Source organism: Procambarus clarkii, chromosome 59 (genome assembly GCF_040958095.1).
Source record: "Procambarus clarkii isolate CNS0578487 chromosome 59, FALCON_Pclarkii_2.0, whole genome shotgun sequence".
NCBI lineage: Eukaryota > Metazoa > Arthropoda > Malacostraca > Decapoda > Cambaridae > Procambarus > Procambarus clarkii.
The window spans coordinates 24,137,885-24,158,727 of record NC_091208.1 but is presented as its reverse complement, the minus strand read 5'-3'; the positions used below and the strand labels follow the sequence as shown (position 1 = coordinate 24,158,727).

The window sequence follows — 20,843 nt, the reverse complement described above, 5'->3', positions numbered from 1 at the left end:
GAAGTGCAAAGAGCAGTGGCACTATGATAAAATTGCCAATGACTTTTAATCATGTCCGCCACCACTACCAGCCTACTCTTACTAGCAAACATCTTGTCTGCTCGCAAATGAAATTGCTATTAGTAACAAGTGGTAGGGGGAGGGGGGGGGGATGTATGTGACCGAGGCAGGTCTGTGTCCTCACTGACTGCACCACCCACAACAGATAGTTACATTCTACAACAGTAACTGCGCTATTATTTTTAGTACAGTATATACAGTACATTAAATAATTTATAAAAAACTTTTTTTTTGTAATGTTATTATTAAAGAAAATGTGGATCAAGTAGTATGAATGACTGAAGGCAGGACAATCTGGATATCCACACCTCTTTCTCTTCCCCATGACCATTTTGAGAGTTTGTGTCTGTTTCGAGCTCGGACAAATGGTTTCAGAGATTGATGGTTTCTGCTGAAACAAGATTTTTCTGTTTGATGTTGCACTGTACAGCACATTGAACCTAATACTAACCTGAAAGTTCCTCACCAAAACTTTTTTGGGGAAGCAGTGGAAGAGAGTCTTCTTGGGCTATCAAATCAGATACCTCTCTTAATCTTGAATCATTATGGTAATCTTCTCCAGTACTGGTAGAGAATTGTGGGGTGCTGTTACTAGCCATCTCACTTCTGGTTTCCAGTGGTTTCATTAATGCATCCATACCTGCAAGGTATTACATTTTACAGTTAATTTTTGTTAAATATAGAATTAATGAATAATGGTACAGTAATCAAATTTTTTAAATTTTCTTGCAACAATTTAGAAACTCAACGTTGAATGTAATGAAACGGTTCTCTGGATGAGCTCCGGCGGCTTCCCGAAACCATCTCAATGATATTGCTACACGCAAATGCATGAAACATGAGAGTTCTGTTTGACCTACAGGGAACCAGAGCCAACACCTTTCTGCCTCACAGAGGTATTGAGAGCGTCTGATAGTTCACTGCCACACCAGGAATGCATCCAGAAAGTCAGTGAAGCTTTACAGACAACAGAGGGATAACAAAGACATAAGCCTCAAAATGCCAAACAACTCTACTAACAATTCACACAGAACAAGACAACATTCAAAATCAGTGTAACACTCACAATACCAAATGCCAATATCAAGTGGCCTGGCTTTCATATGCAGCCATTTTCCTTGCCCAGTTCTAGAACTGACGAACCAAGTAACCCAATATGGAGGAACAGAGGTTATCTTGAGACGATTTCGGGGCTTGGCGTCCCCGCGGCCTGGTTCTCGACCAGGCCTCCTTTTTGTTACACCCCCCCCTCCAGGAAGCAGACCGTAACAGCTGTCTAACTCCCAGGTACCTATTTACTGCTAGGTAACAGGGGCATCAAGGTAAAAGAAACTTTTTGCCCATTTGTCTCTGCCTCCACTGCGGATCGAACCCGGAACCTCAGGACTACGAATCCAAAGCACTGTCCACTCAGCTGTCAGGCGCCCGTCACGGGAGTCACGGAGCCACTGGGCATCATTCAGAAAGAGGCATTTCATCACATATAATACACAGAGAAATCACACTAATGTGATATATATCTATGAGAAAATCAACTGGAGCTGTGAGGTGACTAACAACGTTGCCTACACCAGAGTGCTTGGGAGTCATGTGTAAAACTCTGACCGGCTTCAGGAGAGGCCTCTAGACTTCCTGTGATTTCAGTAGAAATCCTGTTGTATGACTTTTACCAAGTCAGGGTGGTCCAGTGGTTAGCGTCAGCGGCTGGGATTCTCTCGTCACGGGTTCGACTCGCCTCCGAGCTCCAGTTGCTTTTCTCATTACATATAATGCTGGGTTTCTGAGGGAGCCCCCAGTGCCTCCCTGAAGCTAAGCACGAAAATGGACAAAAATGCAACTTAACAGGAAGTAGAGGCGGCATGCACTAGGACAAAGAGAATCCAGTCTGGGAGACATGGCCCAAGACAACAGGCCCAACTGGAGCCAGAACTCCCGAGCCACTACCCAGGACATGTTCGAGAAGACTGCAGCCAATGAAGTGTACTTATGAATATCATGAGCACAACAGTATAACGCAAGCTTTCTGAACTTCAGAACACTGCAGATGACTTGGGGAATATGAGCCTTGGAACAGGATCAAGGAAACAAGGTCAACTAACACAGAATTCACCGGGGCAGAACCAGTGACCTGCAGGTAGCAGTGAGGAGCCTCCACCAGACAAGTGATGCACTCCTCGCCAGACCAACGAAGCATCAATCCCAAATGGACCCCTGCAAAAGCTGGTCGAGTCATTCTTCACCAGAAAAGCAGCGATTGCAAATGAACAAGCCGGCCACCACGGCCAAAAGAATAAAACCTCTGGAGAAAAGCCTGAACCTCCCCCACCCCTACAGCCAGAGGCAAGAACCAACAAAAACACAGCTTTGTGAATATATCACGGGCTCAAGGGGAACCTGTTAAACGAACGAAGGAGAGGAGGACCAAAACACGGTCAAGTGACCAGGATGGCTTGGGAGGAGCAGGCTGGAGGTGAAAACAACGAGAGACAACTTGCGGAACAGTGTCGAGGAAGTGTTGCCGTGAAGCGTAAGCAGCAGCAGCTCTGCCAATGCTGAGCTATAAGAGGTGATAGTATTAGACAGGAGATGCTGATCTAGACACAGCCAAGCCAAAAAGGACAGGACAGCAAAGAAAGAAACAGAAGAAAGACAGATAGTGTCAAAATGAGTGCCAGGCAATCTCATACTGCTCGCCATACAAATGGCAGTAGCCATTACCAGTGAAACCAAACATACCAGTGGTATTTTTTTACAGTACATTGTTAAGCCTATCTGCTGAAAGAAACAGAGCCATGGAATAGCACCTGAGTTTGGACAATGGGCTAGAAGTGCCGGAAGCCAAGGATGGGCTGGCCACCAAGGAGTCAGAATGATAACCCTCTTCGAGTGTGACTCTCGAGTGGACAGAACCTAGAACAACAACCAAACCAGGGAAAAGGTAAATTCATCTCCACCTCGAGCAGTTCATTCAAAAGGCATCCGCCACAAGAGCCCCGCAATCAGAGAACAGGGCCATGTAGGTAGGCGACATGAAGCAGTCCACCTTGAGGTGACAATGTCTCACAGATCCAACAGAAGTAAGTTTTCAACTGTCCACTCTGTAAAAAATGGAATGGGTGCAAAATAATGTCATCGAGAACGCTGGACACACCCCACATGTGTAATGTGCAAAGAACCAAACTACGAGAAACTAGAAGATGAACTACTCAAAGCATCCAACTCTACAGGGCAGTGGATAGAAGTGAGCCACTCCTTGGTTCAAACAATGAACCACAAGGAAGCAGTCAGAGTGGAGCTGGAGCACGGAGCCCAGAGGGTGTCGAATCCTTCTCACATCATGTCATACAGCTGCAAACTTGTGTAATTACCTAAGTGTAGTTACAGGATGAGCTACGCTCGTGGTGTCCCATCTTCCCAGCACTCTTTGTCATATAATGCTTTGAAACTACTGATGGTCTTGGCCTCCACCACCTTCCCACCTAACTTGTTCCAACCGTCTACCACTCTGTTTGCGAAAGTGAATTTTCTTATATTTCTTCAGCATCTGTGTTTAGCTAGTTTAAATCTATGACCTCTTGTTCTTAAAGTTCCAGGTCTCAGGAAATCTTCCCTATCGATTTTATCAAAATTCCTGTTACTATTTTGTATGTAGTGATCATATCACCTCTTTTTCTTCTGTCTTCTAGTTTTGGCATATTTAATGCCTCTAATCTCTCCTCGTAGCTCTTGCCCTTCAGTTCTGGGAGCCACTTAGTAGCATGTCTTTGCACCTTTGATAGTGATGATAACTCGAGTCAAAAACTCCATACACAAAGACTTGAGGAGAAGACCGAACCAGTCACGTACAGTGGTACCTCGGAATGCGATTGTCCCTGTATGCGAGATTTTCGGAAGGCGAGGTGTATTTACTCCAAAAATTTGTCTCAGAAGGCGAGGGTTACTTCGGGAGGCGAGTTTGGACGCGAGTTTGTTGATACGCGTACAGCCGACCTAGCGCGTTCGTCGCCCCTCCGCCCCGCCGCCCCTCAGTTTATTATTGTCTGGCGCTCAGTGACTACCCCCACATCAATTCTTCTCGCGGATTTTCAGTGTTTTGTTGGATTTTTGGTGATTTGTCTATACAATTTGTTATTATATATCTCACCATGGGTCCCAAGAAAGCCAGTGGTAAGGATAAAGGCCAGAAAGCTCCTGTGAGGATGACAATAGAGGAGAAACAAGAGATCATTCGGAAGCATGAGAACGGTACACGTGTTGTTGAACTTTGTAGGCAGTACAACAAAGCCACATCAACAATATGCACTATACTTAAGAAGAAAAATAAGATTATGGGTGCTAAAGTGGCAAAAGGAGTAAGAACATTAACGGCACAAATACTTGAAGAAGTGGAAAAGTTGTTATTAATTTGGATACACGACAAGGAGTTGAGGGGTGATAGTGTTTCGGAGGCCATTATTTGTGAGAAAGCCAGGGTGTTGCACGAAGACCTTCTAAAGAATACCCCTGCAACGAGTGATGCAGATAAGAAAGAGTTTAAGGCAAGCAGGGGCTGGTTTGAAAAATTTAGAAAGAGAAGTGGTATCCATAGTGTTACAAGGCATGGGGTTATGTGATGTGATTATGGAAGGGGACTCCCCTTCCAAACAGTAACTCCTCTCCTCCTCCCCCCTCCTCACCATCTTCCATACGCCTACAGCACTCGACAGTAAGGTAAGTAATAACTGGAACACAGTTTTGTAGGTTTATTTAGATGAATTAGGTATAAAAATTTAGTTTGATGTGGGGTTTTTGGGGTAGTCAGGAACGGATTAATTCATTTCCCTTTATTTCTTATGGGGAAATTAACTTCGGAATGCGAGTTTTCGGAAGGCGAGGCGTCTCCAGGAACGGATTAAACTCTTATTCTGAGGTATGCCTGTACTGGGTTGGACCAATCTACTGAAAGGCGGAGCCGTGGGAAGACCCTCAGGTTTGGACACCGAGCAGGCAGCGCCTGAAACCAAGGCTGGGCCGGCCACCACAGGGCCAAGAGGACAACTCGCCCTTGGTAAGTCTCCAAGCGAACCAGGATCTGGAGCAACAGCTGAACTGGAGGAAAGAGGTACAGGAACCCCCACCTTGACCAGTCCTGCCAAAAGGCGTCGATCCCGACGGCCTCGCTGTCAGGGAAGGGCGTCACATATACAGGAAGACGTGTCGACCAGGCCGACACGAAGAGGTCCAACTCCGGGCGCCCGAACGTTTGGCAAAGTCAACTGAATAAGTCGGCGTCGAACGTCTATTCTGTGAACAGGGGAACAAACTGGGACCGGCTATTTGCCAGGACGTTGGACACCCCCCCAAACGTGAACCTCCAGAAGAGCCAAACCCCAAGAACTCAGCATACGAGTCACCCGAAGCAACCAGCCCCAAAGAGCCAAGGACCACATCGAACCTCCTCGGTTCAGGCAATGAACAACTGGAGAGCAGTCCGAATGGAGCCGGATCGTCGTTCCGCAAGTGACTTGAACCCTCTGGAGCGACATCCACACCGCTGCGAACTCCATGACCATGCTGTGAGCCCAACAGAAAGACGGACCCCACCGCCCCTGGCTGGCCTGGCGATCAATGGTCACAAAGCAACAACCACGAGACGACGCGTCCGTGTACACATCGAGCGAGGGCTCGTTTATGCTCCAAGGTACTGAACCCCGAAAAACCCAAAGAGGAAGCAGGCGATGCAGCATCCAACGTTAGGGCCCCCGGGGGTCAAACCCACCGATCGCGAGAGAGGTGGAAGGGATGTCTCCCGAAGGAACCAGAACAGCCGACGAAGCTAAACCCAACCCGGCAGGTAGACCAACATCGCAAAGTTCAGGCTCCCGCACAGACCCTCCAGCAACCTCCAGGTGACCCGGGAGCCCCCCAGAAACCAGCGCATGCTGGACTGCAGCCGAAGGAGAGACTCCGGAGGAAGAGACAAGGAAGCGGTCCAAGAGTCCCACACAAGGCCCAGCCAGGTCCGAACCTGGGAGGAAACTAGATGGGACTTCCGCCAGTTCCCCCAAAACCCGAACCCGGTTAGCTGGGTTCCCCTGGCGAGCAGAAACACGGACCGACTAGGAGCCCAAACCAGCCAGTCGTCGAGGTAAGCCAACACCTGAACACCTAACAGACGCAGACGGGCCACAACGACCCGGGTAAGACGTGTGAACACACGAGGTGCCAGGTTCAAACCAAACGGGAGAAAACAAAATCGGTAACTGAAGCCTCACAACAAAACCGAGCCTGTCCCTGAACCTCGGATGAATTGGGACGTGCAAATAGGCGTCCTTGAGGTCCAGGGACACCATCCAAGCACCCGGCTACAAAAGAAGCCAGACCTGGGACAGAGTGGTCATCCGAAAGGAGGGGGCAAAAAACCCAGGGGTTCAGACGGGACAAGTCCAGAATGAACCGCAGGTCCACAGTTCCGTTTCGGGACTGGAAACAGGCGGGAAACCCACCTGAGGGACATTGTCGTTTTGACCACGCCCAGGTGCCCACTCCAAGATGACCCAACAGAGCGCAGCAGAAGAGGCCTGCCCTGCCAGGCAGGGCATGACCCGGAAAGCTCACGGATCGTGGGACCAGGTATGAGTGAACAGAGCAAGCTTTCCCCTCATTGCCCCGTCAATGGGGCGAACTGCGAAAGCGCCGATGCCCCTTACGAGAACCCGACCTGCGCACAGAGCGAGCACCGCGGCGATCGGGCACAGCTGGGACCGAAGGCTGCACCGGCTCCGAAACTGGCACCTGTGGCCCACCTCGACAGGCGGAACCAAGGGCCCTTTCACAACCCCTCTGGGAGGAACCCACCCTGGACCCCTGGAGAACCAACAGGTCAGACATCGAGCAGCAGCTGGAAGAGGCCGCCTGCACAGACTGTTCAACCGCAGCAAATAGCAAAGGACAAAAGTGAGAAGACAATCTAAGAGCCAGGGCCAAAGGGGATTCCAAGGAGGAAGCCGGCACCACCTGCTGACACGCGAGGTGCGCAACGAAAAACCGCAACAGCACATCCCACAGGATTGGCACAAACAGTTTCAAAAAGGCAGACGACACACAAGCAGCCGAGGCCAAGGCGCTAGACCCAGGAATGACCCCCAAGCGCCTCTACATCTTCCCCAAGCCAATCCGAAGGCAGCTCGAAGAGGGAAAAGAAACGCAGAACTGAAGCCAACGAGCCCTGTGCGTGCAAGTCCTCAGCCACAAATGCTGCCAACAAGGGGGGAACCTGCACAAAGCTGAACCGCGCCAGCATCCCCCACAAGAGCTGGAGCGAAAAGGCACTTATTAAGGTGCACAAAGTCGCCCCCCCAGGTAAATCTGGACTACAGTCAATGCTTCACGCCATTTAAGTGTGTGGGTACGACAGGTGTCCCAAGCATTCAGCAAAAACAAAGGGCAGTCGGCTAGCCAGGACGTCTCCGGAACCTCATAACGAACCCAGTATGGAGACGAAGACCCAAACCTGAAGGAAGACGGATCCATAATAGAGGCATAATCCGGGTCGCGCAGGAGGTAAGCCGCAATGGTCGCCTGCACCTCACCTGGAGAGATGCAGGAAGTCGAAAACCTCCGGAAGGACGGAACCGAAGGACTTGCAGGGACAAGTCGTACGCAGAGGGGGGAAGGAGAACCCCACTCCTTGTAACAGTAAGCCACGCTCGGAGGTTCAAAAAACCCAGACAGGGTCCAACGGGGCCCAAGGCCCCCAAGTCACCTCCTCCCCAAACCCGGGAACTTCCCGTCAGGACTTAGGGGCCGAGTCATCCTCCAAATCCCCGGTCTCACAAGAAAAAGCTGGGGCAGCCGGGAAAGCAGGAAGAGGATGGGGCCCACTGGTCAGACCCCGGAGCTACGGCTGGAGGAACCGACTTGAATGCCTCCACAGCTACCCTGGAAGGGGCAACCCCCCGAAACTGCTAGTCTCAGAAACCTCTAAACCCTGCCCCGACCCCAAAGCCCTCAGATGCTTAGGAGCCAGAAGCGGGGAAAGGGGGGGGGGGGGTGCCCAATGAACAACAGCAGGGAAAGAACGAGGGGGTGCCGACAGAACCAAGGCTGAAGCGACCAACACCCCTAAGTCTGGGTCCCTATAAACAAAACGGGGCACCTTCGGGGCATTTGGGGAAGCAACCAACCTTGTGCGATTTAACAACCTAAACCTATCCTGCAATGTGCGAGCTGCCTGCACCCGAATATTATCACCATCAGATTGGGTGAACTGAGTCACATACAAGCAACAAAGCTCGCTTTGTTGCTTGTATGTCGCTTGTATGTCGCTTGTTGCTTGTATGTCGCTTTCGCACCAACCCAACAGGCAGCATGATGGATGAAAAAACCTAGAGTTGAATGTAATGAAACACCATGAAATTAAAACCATAGGGACTTACCCGGGAGGCAGTCGCTGCTCATTCCTCAAAGCCAAGTCGAGACAACTGGCTGCATCCGCCAACCCAAAGCATCACAGGCCCGACTAGGCCCAGGAACGTTTACCACGTAACGCGCAACCAGGACCCAGTTCGACCTCCAAAAACCTCGCGCCTGAATGTCAATCCAGGACATATTACCAAAAACAGCAGCAAGAGCAGCAAACTTGCGAACGTCATGGGCACGGGGATAGATTACAGGCTGGCTAGACTGAATAACCCTGCGGACGACCTGGCAGACCCAAACTCTGGAACAGGAAAGAAGAGAGACCGGATCAACCCAAAACGCATCCCCGGCTACAGAGTCCATGGCGCGCAAATAACAGTGAAGAGCCGCAACCGGACACAACACATGATGTACCCCCGGCCTGACAAACAAAGCATCAACAACCCAAGGACCCCTCTGGAAAGCAGCAGTCTCATTCTTTGTCAGAAAAGAAGGATGGCTGCAAACGAACAAACCTACCGCTAGGACCAAACGAGCAGAAATTCCTGCGCCAGAGGAGAACATGAAGCTCCCCGACCCGACTCACAAAGGCCAATGCCAACAAGAAAAGAGCTTTAGAGAAACAAGTCTTGAACCGAAGGGGCCACTAGAAACCAAGAAGAAGAGAAATAAGAGCACCCTGTCAAGCGACCAGGACGGTTTAAGTGGCGCATGAGCAGGGTGGAGGTAAAAAAATAAACGAAACAGCTTGCGAAAAAGCACAGAAGTGACATCAATACTGAAAGCAAGCTGCAGCGACTCCACCAACGCTGCACAATAGGAGGCGACAGTATTCGGCATAAGTCGACGGTCCTGGAACAACCGAGAAATAAAGGGACAAGACAACCTTAATCGACAATAAAGCATACCGAGAAGCTGAAGAAAGAAACAGAAGGACCGCCAAGAGACTTCACATTGTCGCCTAGACGAAGCCCGCAGGTGGCACACCAACAATGAAGCCACCTGATCACCATAGACATGATGATAGACTAGAGTAAAAAATAACATATGCATAGACTCGAGGAGAAGAACGAACCAGCTACGTGACGCACCGTCTGATCTGTCGAAAGAGGCGGAGCCGCGGGAAGACCTCCGGGTCCAGACATTGTGCAAACAGCGCCTGAAACCAAGGCTGGGCCGATCACCATATGGCCAAAAGGACTACTCCCCCATGGTAAATCTCCAAGCGAGACAGAACCTAGAGCAACAGCTGAACCGGGGGAAAGAGGAACAGGAAACCCCCACCTCGACCAGTCATGCTGAAAGGCATCGATCCCGACTGCCTCACAGTCGAGGAAGGGGGCCACATATATCAGGAGGCGCCGCAACCATGCCGGCACGAAGAGGTCCACCTCGGCGTGCCCGAACGTCTGGCAGAGCCAACTGAATGAGTAAGCGTCGACTGTCCATTCCGTGGACAGGGGAACAAACCGAGACAGGCCATCCGCCAAGACGTTGGACACCCTCCCAAACGTGAACTGCCAGGAGGGCCAAACTAGGAGAACTCAGCAGACGAGTCACCCGAAGTGACCAGCACCAAAGAGCCTGGGACCGCATTGAGCCCCCTCTGTTCAGGCAAAGAACCACCAAGCTGCAGTCCGAATGGAGCTGGATCATCGATCTGCGGGTGACCTGAACCCTGCGACGCGTAAACCAAACGGCCGCAAACTCCCGCACCGTGCTGTGGGCCCGACGGAAGGACGGACCCCATCGCCCTTGACCGGTCTGGTGAGCATTGGTCACAAAGTCCCAGCCGAGAGACGATGTGTCTGTGAACACAGAGTGAGAGCTCAGGTAAGCACCATGGCACTGAACCCCGAAAAACCCGAAGAGGAAGCCAGCGACGCAGCAACAGACGCAAGGCCCCTGGGGGTCAAACCCAGTGATCGCGAGAGAGGCGGAAGGGAATTCCCCAAAGGAACCAGAACAGGCGACGCAGCCAAACCCAACAGGCGGGTAGACCAGCATCGCAAAGTTCAGGCTCCCACACAGACCCTCGAGCCCTCCAGAAAACAGCAAAGACGGGACCGCAGGCGAAGGAGAGACTCCGGAGGGAGAGACAAGGAAGCAGTTCGAGAGTCCCAAACAAGACCCAGCCAAGTCCAAATCTGGGAGAGGACCAGATGGAACTTCATCCAGTTCACCAAGAACCCAAACCCAGCGAGCTGGGAAAGAACCAAACTCCTGGCTAGCAGACATGCAGACCAGCTGGGAGCCCAGACCAGCCAGTCGTCGAGGTAGGCCAACACCTGAACACCTAAAAGACGTGGATGGGCCACCATAACCCGCGTAAGGCTCGTGAAAACACGAGGTGCCAGGTGCAGAGATGTCTCCCGAACGGGAGACAACGAAAGCGGTAACTCTTGACGCCCCACAACAAACCAACAAACCGAGCCAGTCCCTGAACCCCGGATGAATCGGGATGTTCCAAAACACGTCCTGGAGGTCCAGGGACACCAAGCGCCTGGCTCCAACAGAAGCCGGACCTGGGACAGTGTAGTCATCCGAAGGGAGGAACAATGAACCCAGGGGTTCAGACTAGACAAGTCCAGAATGAACCTCAGATCCTCACAGTCCCGTTTCGAGACTGGAAACAGGCGGGAGACCCACCTGAGGGACATCGTCGTTTCGACCACGCCCAAACGAACCCACTCCAAGATGACCTGACAGAGCACAGGGGGAAGAGGCCTGCCCCCATCAGCCCCGAGCCCCCCGAAGGAGAAGCCACCCAACGCCACAGCAGACCGTCGGAGACGACCTGATAAGCCCACAAATTGTGAGACCAGGCTCGAGCGAACAGAGCAAGCCTCCCTCCCCCCCAATTGCCCCGACAATAGGTCAAACAACGAAAAGTTCGTGGATCTTTTGCGAAAAGCCGGACGGAAAGGGGCCCACTGGTCAGACCCAGAGGCTTCGGCAGGGAGAGAGAGTTCAAATGCCTCCGTCGCTACACTGGAAGGGGCATCCCCCAAGACTGCCTGAGTCTCAAGACCACCTAAACCCTTCCATGACTCTGGTAACCCTCAGACGTTTCGGAGCCGGAAGCGGGGCCAGGGGGGGGGGGGTATAGAGGGGGAGGCACTCCGAATCAAAGGAGGGGAAAGACAGGGGGGCGTGGACAAAACAAAGGCCAAAGCGACCATCATCCCCAAGTCCGGGTCCCTATAAGCAAAATGGGGCAGCCTCGGGGCGTCTGTTGCAGCAACCAACCTAGCACGTTGCAACAACCTAATCCTAACATAAAACGCTTGTACTGCCTGTACTCGAATAATGTCATCAGTAGATTGGGTAAACTGAGTCACCAGCAAGCCACAAAAACTCACAGGACTCCGGGTTGAAAGTGTCACCGACCCAACAGGCAGCGTGACGGAGACAAAAAATGCTCTGTCCCCTGAGACAAGGAGACAGAGCAGCCCTCGAACTCGCACAAAGTGAGGGGAGACTCAGGGGTCACATCCATCGGACCCACGCGACCCCCTAGGAAATTCCCAGGGTCATGAGACGGAACTCACACTCGGGGAAGCCAAGGCAGGGTACTGCTAACCGGCGCCCAATCTACCAAACGACTCACTATGAGCTGAACCCCAGGACGTGTATACTCACAGGAACCTAGCAGGGGGCAACCAAGGCAGGCTCCCCCACTAGGAAGGAAAACAAAAAGAAAAAGAAAACCCCGCAAGAAGACAGCGTACCCAGGTGGAACAGAGCTGGCTGCCATGATTGGTGAAAACAAGCTGTGCGCCCCGTACCAGTGTAAACTGCCCAAGATAGACAAGAGAGACAAAACATCCCAGCACACAAAGGGTGGCGGAAAACTGAGCAGTAAACGGCCTAGCAGAGCAGAACCCAAGTAACTTGCGGAAGGTGGCCCCAACCCCAAGAGCAGTACTAACAGGGCACCTAGGGAAGGAAGCCCTAGGCGCATGCAGCCCAAGTACTGAAGAATATCTCCTGACTCGTGCACAACCTAGAAGACAGTCACCACACACAAGGCACAGTGCTGAAACAACCACTGGAGCCAGAGCACACGACCTCTGCCTATAGCATCAGCCTCAGAACTGAGATGTGGATGGCCAGCGTGGGGGCCTGGAGCTCCCCTTCCCCCTCCCAAGGAGGGGGGGACCTGAGCAGACATGCAGTGTGGCTCGTGTGACGTCATGCTTGTTTGCTCGTTTTCCCTTGGGGAGTTCTGTCCACTTGTTTCGTTATTTTTGTTGGTTTCACCAGAATAAGAGTTTGTTTTGAGGCGCTTACCTTTCTGGGTGTTTGTCCTGGTCAATGGCAGATAAAGAATGCTCCAAAATCACATGTGCATTTCTACAGGTCATTGCTCCTCGTGCTTCTCTGAGGGGGCCCGGTTCTGGCCGTGGTCCCCAGTAGGCCTAGAACTCCGCCCACGTAGACTGATGCCAAAAGTTAGAACTATCCCTATCAGCCTGGATAGCTCTGGGGACCCGTAGGGGCTAACCCCAGAAATTTGATGGCACACTAACTGGAACTTTAATCCTATGTAATGTTTCTGTTATTTTAATCACCAAGACATGTTATATTCACACATTAACTTGTCCATACTCTTTTGTCTCACCTGCAGCTGTAGTCTCCTTAGGTTGATCAGGCATGGAGTGTTCTGAATGAGAAGCAGGCAGGCTAACTTTTGTCTGTAAGGCCCCATTCATATCAAGACTAATCTCTTTTACCTGTAAAAAAAAAAAAAAAAAAAAAAAAATAATAATAATAAAATAATAAAAACAAAATGTTGCAGTTTAAGGCAACACAATATAGGGAAAAGAAGTTAAAACAAATCTTAATTTAAAAATGGAAAAGTAAGCATTACTAGGAAGCAAGGGAGAATACGCAGGTCCATACACTTCATCTATACATATTTACACAGGACTAAGTTAAATGCTTAGTCAAATTTACTGTATTAAATACAGTACACCCTCAAAGATCCACATCATATTGTTTTGAACTCGTATTTCCAAATATTTTTCCTATCTGGGGCAGCTCCTGGTGGCTGCCTGAAGGTATCTTGCTGAGATTGTTCCATGCAAATGGGTCACGTTTGCAAGCCCGCCACAGGAGTTGTGTTTGGCCCACCAGGGACCAGAGCCAAAACCTGGCTCCCCCCCCCCCCCCACTTCACAGAGATGTAGAGAATGAGCGACAGTTTGCCACCCTACTGGAAAAACATCTAGAAAATATTCCTAAAGCATCCCTAAAGCTAACCACCAAGACGAAACACTAGGGACTTAACAGAGAAGAGGAGAGATTACAGTTACTAAGGTGAAGGAAGGAAGAGAGAACAGGCAGATTGGGCCCTGGAGCACCGACTAACAAATGGCCGCCAACACCCGTTAACCCACTAAAATGCCTGTGTCCAAATATCAGCCAAGGACACATTGGAAAAGACTGCAGTAGTCACGGGATATTTCTGAGCCTCATGGGCATAAAGGGTAGCTTTAGGCTAGCTAGACCTAATAGCACTGTGGACAACCTGAGAAATATGAGGAAAGAAGGAAACGGGACCAACCCACAAGGCACTCACCGAGACAGAACCAGAGGCACGAGAGTAGCGACAAAGGACCACCACGGCATAACAATTTATGCACCCCAGCAGAAACCACCAAGGATGCCAACCAACCCAATCTTCTCCACAAAAAAAAAAAAAAAAGGTGAAAGCTGCAAATGAACAAAATGGCCACCAAAGCCACAAGAGCAGATACTGAAGAGGAGAGAGGGAAAAGCGAGGACACTGTTGAGTGACCAGGATATCTTAGGAAGAGCATAAGCAAGCTGGAAGTGAAAAAAAAATCTAAGAAAGCTGTCCAACCACTCGGGCTGGACGGTAGAGCGACAATCTCGGTTCATGCAGGTTGGCGTTCAATCCCTGACTGTCCCAGTGGTTGGGCACCATTCCTTCCCTCCAGTCCCTTCCCAAATCCTGATCCTGACTGCCTTCCAAGTGCTATATAGTCGTAATGGCTTGGCACTTTCTCCCGATAGTTCCATTTCCCTTGCTGAATTAATTGCCATCAATCTATCCTGTGGAAGGACTATGGAATCCATCCATGAGAACAATGGACACTTCCTGGATGGGAACTACATGGAGAACTAAACCCCAAGAAGTCAGAAGCCAAGTTACATATAGCATCCAGCTCCAAAAAGGTTGAATGACATCTCCCCCTCCCATCCCCATCACTTTGGACCAGGCAAACCACCAGGGAGCATACCTGTAGAGGGGTTTCCAGGAGTTATTCCCAGGCCAATCTCGACCTGTGATAACTCGCTCCAACAAGATGTTGTTTGGACCAGCCAAAACAGCGGCAAAAAAAGGAACCAAAGGAACTAGAAATCTTCCAAATCATGGAAAGCATGATGAATACTAAGTCTCAATGCCCTAACCTAGAGCAGAAAAGTTCAGAAGACAGTGAGCAATGGTGGAGGATGGCATCACATTACAGAACCCTGAGAAGCTCGAGAGGAAGCTGGCAAAACAACAGCTGACACAGGGCAGATGGGGTCTGAACTCGACAGTTGCAGGAGAGGCGAAACGGCCAGAAATGTTGAACTAGTACAAACCCCAAATCCATACTCTGGTCAGTAGGAAAAACACAAAGTTCAGGGCCCCTCACAAGAATAACTGCCGGGAACATTCCAGCACCTAGAGGTGGTGAAGCAAGGCTGCCAGAAGAGGGAAGGTGATGCCGACCAACTGCTTCAACGAGGCTCAGCCAGGCCTAGATCAGGGACAGAACCAACATGGACATCCGCTGGTTCACCAGTACCCCGACCATGGAAGGACAGGAGAACCAGATCCCTGGTGAGCTGACATGGTGACAGGATGAGGACTCAAATCAACAAGGAACAAGATACCTACAACAGCATATAGAAAGACATGCAGTCAACCATACCTGAAAGATGCTGAACCAAATTAAACAAATCCTTATAGACCATCATGTCCAGCCAAACTGGTACATAGGCAATTTCCAGGACACTACAGACAGTTGTACCCAGGGGAAACTAGGAACCGAAGATGTGTTCACACGCACCTTAAAGCTACAACACTCGAAAATTAGCCCACTATAAGCTCAGCCACATTCCATAGAGATCTCGACCACATCAAATTGTTCTATACTGAAGTGGAACAAAGCTACAGTAACTGATAATAAGGTAATACAACCAACTGTCACCTATAGGAATCTCTGACCACCCATACCATGTACACTTTAGACACAAGGAACCATAAAATGTGTGGTGAACCTGCAATCCCATTATTCAATGTAAAACTATGCCACCAATGTAAATGAAAGAACAAAAAGATAAAACATGTCCAAAAAAGCATGGAACACGAAAACAAAGCTACACTCATTAGTATAGATGCCATGTAACTGTAAATATAAGGAACTTAAAACAAAAGATAACTGGACCTTAGGAGAAGGAACCAAACCAAGGAAATACAAAATCCTACAACTCGCACAAACCCAGCAAACCCAGACCAAATGTGTGCACCCAGGCCACAAGAAAATAGTAAGAAAATAAGCAGAACACCAAGAAAACAAGACACATCCACAATGCGTCACAACAGCCAGGCAGGACAGAACACGGCCAAACTGTAAGCAAGGCAGCTCAACAAAATCCATTGTCTGAATGTCAAATCCATATATGCATACAGGAGATGATGTATTAGCCAGAGGCACATAGCATTGGGCATCATAGGGCTAGGCTACGCTAGGAAGATTTGGTTTAAATTAGGGAAGGTTAGGTAAGGTTAAAAGTGCTCCAAAAGCTGGTGGCGAACTGTCTTGTGTACAACATGACTTGAATCTGATTAGACACTAGTGGCAAGGGAGTGCCATCAAACAAAATAGGTAAGATGGAGTATATAGTCTGAAACAACTTGAGCCAAACCCAAGGAAAACAGGGCATGTCAGCCAGCCAGAACATGATATGGATTGAGGACAAAATCAAAACAGGAAAGAGGTTCAATTCCCATGAGAGATATTAAAATAGGCCCGAAAGGCCAGTGACAGAGCACCAGGGGCAACAGAAATCCCCGTAAGCATGAACGAAGCAGCAAACAATACACAGAACCAAACCCGAGGGGAAATCCACTGAGTAAACAAAAGCATACATAAAGGTGAAAAAGTCAGTTAGCCCCAAGAAGCAACAAAACTCTGAAAGGAGCAAAAAGGGATCCATGGGCCAACTTTGGGATCCTTCCAGCCCCAGAACCGAACCTGTTATCACGCCCAATGCCAAGGTTAGAAGGCAAAGTCCTAAGGAGAGGGAGCAGAGGAAAGAAGCAGGTGGGAAGAGATGGCTCAACTGCCTCTGCTGTAGAAAGGATGGTGCCACTGCCAGAGGTGGCCCAGGCTACATCCCCAGTTAAAAATGCCGCACCAACTCCAAAACCTGTAGACAATGGAGCCAAGACCAGGATGGGGTAAACAAGACACCCTCAGGGAGAGAGAGGGAGGGTAGGTGGTGTCTTAAGTCCAAGTACTCAACACAATGGGATCAACCCTGGGGCATCCAAATGACCACCTTGCCATCAACAGGAAATTTAATCCATAAGCAGCAGTTGCTATATAAGCCCCAAATGAAGGAAGTGAAACAGAATGATGACCAAAAGCAAACAGGACTTAAGGTTAAAGGTGTCATAAGCCCAACAGGTAGCTAGGCAGAGGCAGAGACTGACTGTTGGTCAGAAGCAGGACTAACAAGCATGCTACAAACTCACACAAAGCAAGTGTGGGTTTAGAGAGTTGATCTATAAGGAACCACACTGAAACACTGTAGAGAAATTACTATGGCCCGAAGGAATGACCAAACATGGCATCCAGGCACTCAGGACACTAGGCAGAAGAATAGCAAGCAAAAACCCACCATTGAATGCAATGAAATGCCTGTTTCTGGGCAAGCCCCGTTGTTCCCTGAAGCTATCTTGCCAAGATAGCTTCTAATTATTACGTCACATCAGTCACAGAGTTCTGCTTGGCCCACCGGTGACCAGAGCCAGAACCTGGCTCCTCACTGACGTGTAGAGACCAGGTGACATTCAGCCACCCCATCAGGAAAGCATCCAGAAAGTCAGCTAACCAATACAGATCACTTCTAGGTTTAAAAAGACTAAAGCCTCAAAAACTGCTAAACTAATTCTTCAAGCTAGTTTTAATAATTTGTTTACATTGTATGGGCAATTCATTTTCAATTTTGAGGTTTCTGTTCTTTTGAACCCAGCAGTGGTCTGTATTGCTTCATTGACTTTCTGGATTCTTTCCTGGGGAGGTGACAGTGTCACCTGCTCTCTCTGCCTCTGTCAGGGGAGGCTAGGTAATGGCTCTGGTCCATGGTAGGCCAAACAGACCTCTGCGACTGATGTAGTCTAATAGTTGGGGGTAATCTGAGTGAGATAACTTCAGAGAGCTACATAGGGCTCCCCCAGAAAATAGCAGTGAATGCAATAAAATGATTTTCAGGTGGTTCATGATGGCTTCTTGGGGCTTGCAACCTGTCAAGCTCTAGCCAATTCAATACACATCAGAGAGCCACATTTTGACCTCTGGTCCCTTTGTAGGCAAACACCAACGAGCCATCAATAGTTGTTCTCCCAGAAAACTAGTGTTTAAAAATTATTATTCTCTAGGTTTTTGTGTCTTAATCCTTTTTTTCTATAATCAATAGCATAAAAATTTAATTATACCTGAGCTACCATTTTATACATTAAAATGTTCTTATTATCAGCAAAAAATACCACCAAGTGTAACAACAAGAGAAAAGTCATGAGAGAGGACAATGCATTAACGTAAAACAGCACACAATAATAATAACTCTTAAAGATAGTTCTAGTACTTAAATACCCTTAGAGTGAAGTTTCTTCTGGATGCTCGGGTTGAAGACATGGTGTTGGTAGAGCGACTGAGGAACTTTGTGATATCAATACAAGTATCACAGCCAACAGTCTCACTTGTTACAGCTTGCACACACTGCGAGTGATGACCTTTACGATACAAGACAATTAATATTGCATTTACACATTATACAAAGGCATATTTACTAACAAGTATTAACTATATAGGCAATTTTAAAATCAGTTTGATCAGAAGGGTGAAAATAAATATGGTTAATAATACAGCACTAGGTATACCTCATAACAATTCTGAACTAGTTCTGCAAATTATATTTTGGGATGGTAATCATAAATTAATTACTTCCTGGTAATTACTTTCTTTCATGGCAAATATGAAGAAAGTGCAACTTTAAGACTAGGGGTTACAATGATGAACATTTATATATGATATACAGTACTGTGCTTCCAAAACATGAAACATTCAAAGATTGATGTCAACTTTTAACTGATCTTGGAATATATTGAAAACAAAGCCTTCACTGTAGTACAATTTCTAGGGCAGCATTTGCAACTAACATTACTGAAAGTATTCCCTGGCATCAGTGTATGTATGGACAAATACTGAAGCTACATTTATTAGTGTTTATTTTATTGGCCAAGATTTTCCTACCTTCAATGAAATTGTTCAGTAACAAAAGAAATCTTCCTTGGGCCATCATGTTACAAATTTTCAACCTGATTTTCCATACTCTCCATACAGTATTTCAAAACTTTTTGAAGTAAAGCCAAAAAAACCAGCGTTGAATGTAATGAAACGCCATTTTCTGGGTGAGTCCCGGAGGCTCCCCGGAGCTATCCCAGGCTGATATGCTAATGTCAGACTTTGGCATCAGTCATGTGTATGGAGTTCTTAGGCCTACCGGGGACCACGGCCAGAACCGGGCCCCCTCAGAGAGGCAAGGGGAGCAATGGCCTATAGAAGCCCCCCATGTGGTTGGAAGCATTCTATGTCTGCCATCGACCAGAACAGGCACCCAGAAAGGTAAGCGCCTCAAAACAAACCCCTATTCTGGTTAAAATTGCTACCAGAAGCCGAACTAGTGGATAGAACTCCCCAACCGAAAACAAGCAAACTAGTGTGATGTCACACACTGCCGCGCCGCTGTCTGCGCAGCTCCCCCCTCCCCGGGAGGGGGAAGGGGGAGCCCCAGACCCCCGCGCCGGCTACCCACACCTCAGTTCTTGAGGCTGGATGTCAAAAACGCGAAAAACCGCCGACCGGAGGGAGGGAGGGATGCCGGGGAGCCTCCGGGACTCGCCCAGAAAATGGCGTTTCATTACATTCAACGCTGGTTTTCTGAGGGGAGCCCCATCGGCTCCCCGGAGCTAACTACCCACAGACGGAAAAAGAGGGACTTACCCGGGAGGTGGTCGTCGCTCACTCCTCAACTCGAAGCAGAGACAACTGGCTGCAACCGCCGACCCAAAGCAACACAGGCCCGATGGGGCCCAGGGACATTCACAAGGTAACGAGCAGCCAGGACCCTGTTCGACCGCCAAAATCCCCGTGGCCGAATATCAGACCAAGACACATTCCCAAAGACGGCAGCAAGAGCCACAAACTTATGAATGTCATGGGCACGGGGATAGACCGCAGGCTGGCTGGACTTAACCCTTACACTGCTCAGGGGTCCTTGGGACATTTACACCCCTGTGCGCAAGAAAAAAAAAATTCAAAATTTTTTTTTCGTCTTCTAAACATGTTAATTTGTGTCCCCTGAGCACGGAAAAAATAATAAAAAAATCGTAGGTGACATATTTTGGGCGCAATTGACCAAGGAAGTCTGGCAAAAAGTGGGCGTTGACAGAGCGGTCGTCAGACCCGGTGTGCGTCACCCGCGCTGACAGATGGGAGTTGCCACAAAGATATTATTACCTAATTGTTTCAATGTCTCCGATTGATTTTTTCTTAGTTTTTTTGCAGTAATATTATTCAATAGTGTGTATTGTAATATATTTATATAATAAAAGTGGTTAATAATCGCTATACTCAAAAGTATGATGTGCATATTAGTGATTCAATTATTATGTTTATAAAACAATAAACAAATAGTTTAGCTGCTATTACACTCTATACACAGGTTATATATAAGTATTGGCATGTTTTGGTCACCATAACGAACCACTAAGTTGGTATTGAGAGTCGAAAAGCAACGAAGAGTTACCGCCACACACCAGCCAGCCACTCGCTGCCACTCCCTCAACACACGCACTAAACTTTCTCCCCCAACAATACCAGTTGTGGTGTTATTACACTATATACAGACGTTATATATAAGTATGTGTATATTTTGTTCACCACAACTGTACAGCTAAGCTGATATAGTTAGTTCAGGCACTAAGAGTCGTCGCTATACACAGATGGCGGCTGGCGGCTCCCTCACTCATTCAAGGACACACGCACTAAACTTTCTCCCCCAACAATACTGATTGC

At 48.8% G+C, this 20,843-nt stretch overlaps 1 protein-coding gene across 3 annotated transcripts in view; it reads right to left on the bottom strand.

The window, feature by feature from the left end:
- Sry-alpha (Serendipity alpha) overlaps positions 1-20,843 on the bottom strand; it is a 119,064-nt gene that overhangs the window by 2,493 nt on the left and 95,728 nt on the right. For all 3 annotated transcript variants that reach the window (XM_069307036.1, XM_069307037.1, XM_069307038.1), the window contains 3 exons: positions 18,360-18,499; positions 13,085-13,196; positions 512-700 (listed from right to left, as the gene is read on the bottom strand). In XM_069307036.1, the coding sequence (XP_069163137.1) occupies positions 512-700; positions 13,085-13,196; positions 18,360-18,499 (441 nt within the window). The remainder of the gene's footprint in view (positions 1-511; positions 701-13,084; positions 13,197-18,359; positions 18,500-20,843) is intronic.